The sequence below is a fragment of the Melanotaenia boesemani genome, chromosome 22 (assembly GCF_017639745.1).
Source record: "Melanotaenia boesemani isolate fMelBoe1 chromosome 22, fMelBoe1.pri, whole genome shotgun sequence".
NCBI lineage: Eukaryota > Metazoa > Chordata > Actinopteri > Atheriniformes > Melanotaeniidae > Melanotaenia > Melanotaenia boesemani.
This window is the reverse complement of record NC_055703.1, coordinates 17,716,563-17,719,454: the sequence shown is the minus strand read 5'-3', so window position 1 is coordinate 17,719,454 and position 2,892 is coordinate 17,716,563. Positions and strand designations below refer to the sequence as shown.

Genomic DNA, 2,892 nt, shown 5'->3' with positions numbered 1-2,892 from the left:
AATATTTTTTATTAATGTATTTAACTTAAAACAGAACAATAATAATGAATTAAATGCATAAACTGAGATTTTTCTTCATGCTCTTTAAAAAATATCCAGATTTACACAGACTCCTCTTTTACAGCTATTTTAACGGCACATTTGGGGACTGAGTAAACAGAATGATGTCATTTTTTATGTGAAATGTTTTTCCTTTTGTATTTGCTATATTCCACATATTTCTGCAAATGACAGGTCTGGTGTGCAGGCAGGTCATTTAAATTTTCTTTTAAAGTATAAAATTGTGCTATTCAAGTATATGCATAATGTGGTTTAACATTTTCTTGGTGAAACAAGCAAGTGATTTAACTGGAAACAATGTAATTTGCATGGCAGCATGTGTAGCTCCAAAAACTGCAGATATATTATTAAACACTAACGATGCCTTTACTCATGTACAAGTTACTCATATGCACTAATGCACCCCCAAACTTCCATTACCTCCTGTTTAGCCAAGTTTTTGATTTGTCTGAACCACATCAGAGTTGGCACATCTTTTGCTTTGCTTTGGCCTAGCATTATGATATATGTTATACCCATTAGATGAGCACTATTAATCAGTTTCAGCATTGCAGTTTTTCTTGTGTTTTATTTTTAATCAAATATAAATGAAATACCTCACAGTTATGTCCTGAGAATTTTATGTTCACACACAGTGTCCCAACTTCTCTGGACATGGGGATGAATATTCAAAGCTTAACAAAAGGCAAAATGACATTGCAAGACTAAAAGAGGCCAGTAGCAGAGCTGTGTGTCCAATTAGCTCCAAAGCTAAAAAACAGACTGAGGGAGCGATAGAAGTCTGTGTGGACTTTATTAGTGCTGTGCTCTGATCGCTTGTTCCCTGGAGAGGGAGGTTTTGCGATGTCGATAGAGCTAGTGGACAAAATTTAATGCTGGTCATGCATGGTTTACCTTGAAGCACAGGCACTCTCACAGTAGACCTACTGCTGTGACAAATGATGCTGGTAAATACAACATCCATTTGCTCAAATAACAAGTCAAATGACAACAGGCACACCTAGTAGTGGGGCCACTCAGTCAGCTTGCTGCTTGCACAGTTTTTATTTATTTATTTATTACTGCAGATATGTTACAGATATGACTGTTTTTCCATAATGATTTCAGCCCAGCGTGCAGCCCCACACCTCCCCCTGCTGGTAAAATATTTCAGAGGATGAGGAACAAATCAACAAGGAGGTTAAAGATTCAGCAAAAAGTGAAGCCGAATTGAGCTCCTACATAAGTTATTTAACATTATTATTAGACCTACAATAGCGAGTGGAATCCATCTGCTGAGGTGTCACTACTGTCCTCCATTCTTCTGCCTTGTACACAAAAGGTTGGCGCGTGTCAACGCCCCCTTCAACCGTCCACGAGCCATTCTCCATCCACTGAGCCCGATAGGCAACAGTAGGGCACGTGTTTCTTCACACCTCACACCAAATGGATACACAGAGATAAAGAAAGGTCGGTTAAGGGGATCAAGAGTTCAAGTGACAAAAGTTTAATTAACAAACGCAAATGTTGATTCTAATATTAAACACAGACCCGCAGCGTTGCCAGTTTGCCCTGTTAAACACAGATAATAGTTTTCATAACTCAAACCCTTGAAATGTGCGAGATGTGGATTGTAAGTTTACCCATGGAAACCTTTATATGGCTTCATATGATCCAATGATACTGGGAAACATTAGGATTTTGAGCACACAATAACAGCAACAAAATAGTTTAAAACAGATTCAAACTTGTAAAATATTTGCTTTAGACAAGGCTACATTTAAAATAAGGAAAAACTAAAGGGACCATATGGTCATTGTTTGCTGAAGTGCGACTTTTCGCCCTTACACCGTGGCGCATGGAAACACTTGGGGACGCGTCAAAGCGCAATTTGGCACAGACTACCAGGCCATGATAAATAGGAGGTTCCTGCTTTCACTTCCCTTCATCCTGAGAGGATTTTATGCAGAGCTGATCAGCAGAGAGTGCCATGGAGAATAACGCAACCAACCGTGGATTACCATCTGCTATTGCTGGGAATAATTCTACCCAGCAGTCCAATTTGTGGAGACCATGGAATGGAAATAAGAAAGCAGCCCCACCAACGGTAAGTTTTAACTATATAAAGTTTAAAAATCTTGCAGTTTGCATATAAAAGGTACGTCTCTGACAAATATTTTCTTTTTAAACTTTCAGACTCACCCAGTGCATTGGGACCTTTCTAATGCGAAACAAGGCAAAGCTCCTCAAGTCATTCATCCAGTGAAGTAATTTAAACTTTGTTTGTCAAAAACGTGCTTTTCATGTCAGTAATTCCTTTTAAGTGGATCATGTCAATTAACTTTTTGTTTTCTAACCTTTTGAAGACTCTTTTGGCCTAAAGCGAAATGTTTCGATTACCTGTATCGGGATGCAGAAATGCTTCTCCGTAACTACCCGGTACAAGCGACCATCTGCCCCTATGAAGACTCCAGCAGCGATGAGGAGGGCGATGATGAAGAAGAGCAAATGGAAAAGGAGCAAAACTAAATTTGAAGACTTGCACAACAGATTCTTTCATAATGTGATAATATTTATATTTCACTTAATTTATTCCTGTAAATACCTGTAAATAGCTTCTCATTTCTAAAGCAAACAGTAATGTAAATGTTTAAGTTATTCCTTTATCATTTGATACCTTTTGTGTTCTGAACATTGTAATAAAATGCATGGAATGAATGCTATCTTGAGCTAATGTGTTCATTTAATCATCAGTTCATTTAATTTCGCTTGATTAAAGGGAAAGAAATGAAAGAAAAAAACTAAAACTGGAGGTTTGCTGATAGTTCAAGTTGTGTCAGAGTAACAATTCCT

General features: G+C 37.8%; 1 protein-coding gene across 1 annotated transcript; it reads left to right on the top strand.

The window, feature by feature from the left end:
* The first annotated feature begins 2,029 nt into the window (after nt 1-2,029).
* Nucleotides 2,030-2,582, top strand: ripply2 (ripply transcriptional repressor 2). Its single transcript, XM_041976789.1, has 3 exons — nt 2,030-2,146; nt 2,236-2,306; nt 2,406-2,582. Exons 1-3 carry the CDS (start codon nt 2,030-2,032, stop codon nt 2,566-2,568), a joined length of 351 nt encoding a protein of 116 aa, XP_041832723.1. The 3' UTR covers nt 2,569-2,582.
* Nucleotides 2,583-2,892: the final 310 nt, after the last annotated feature.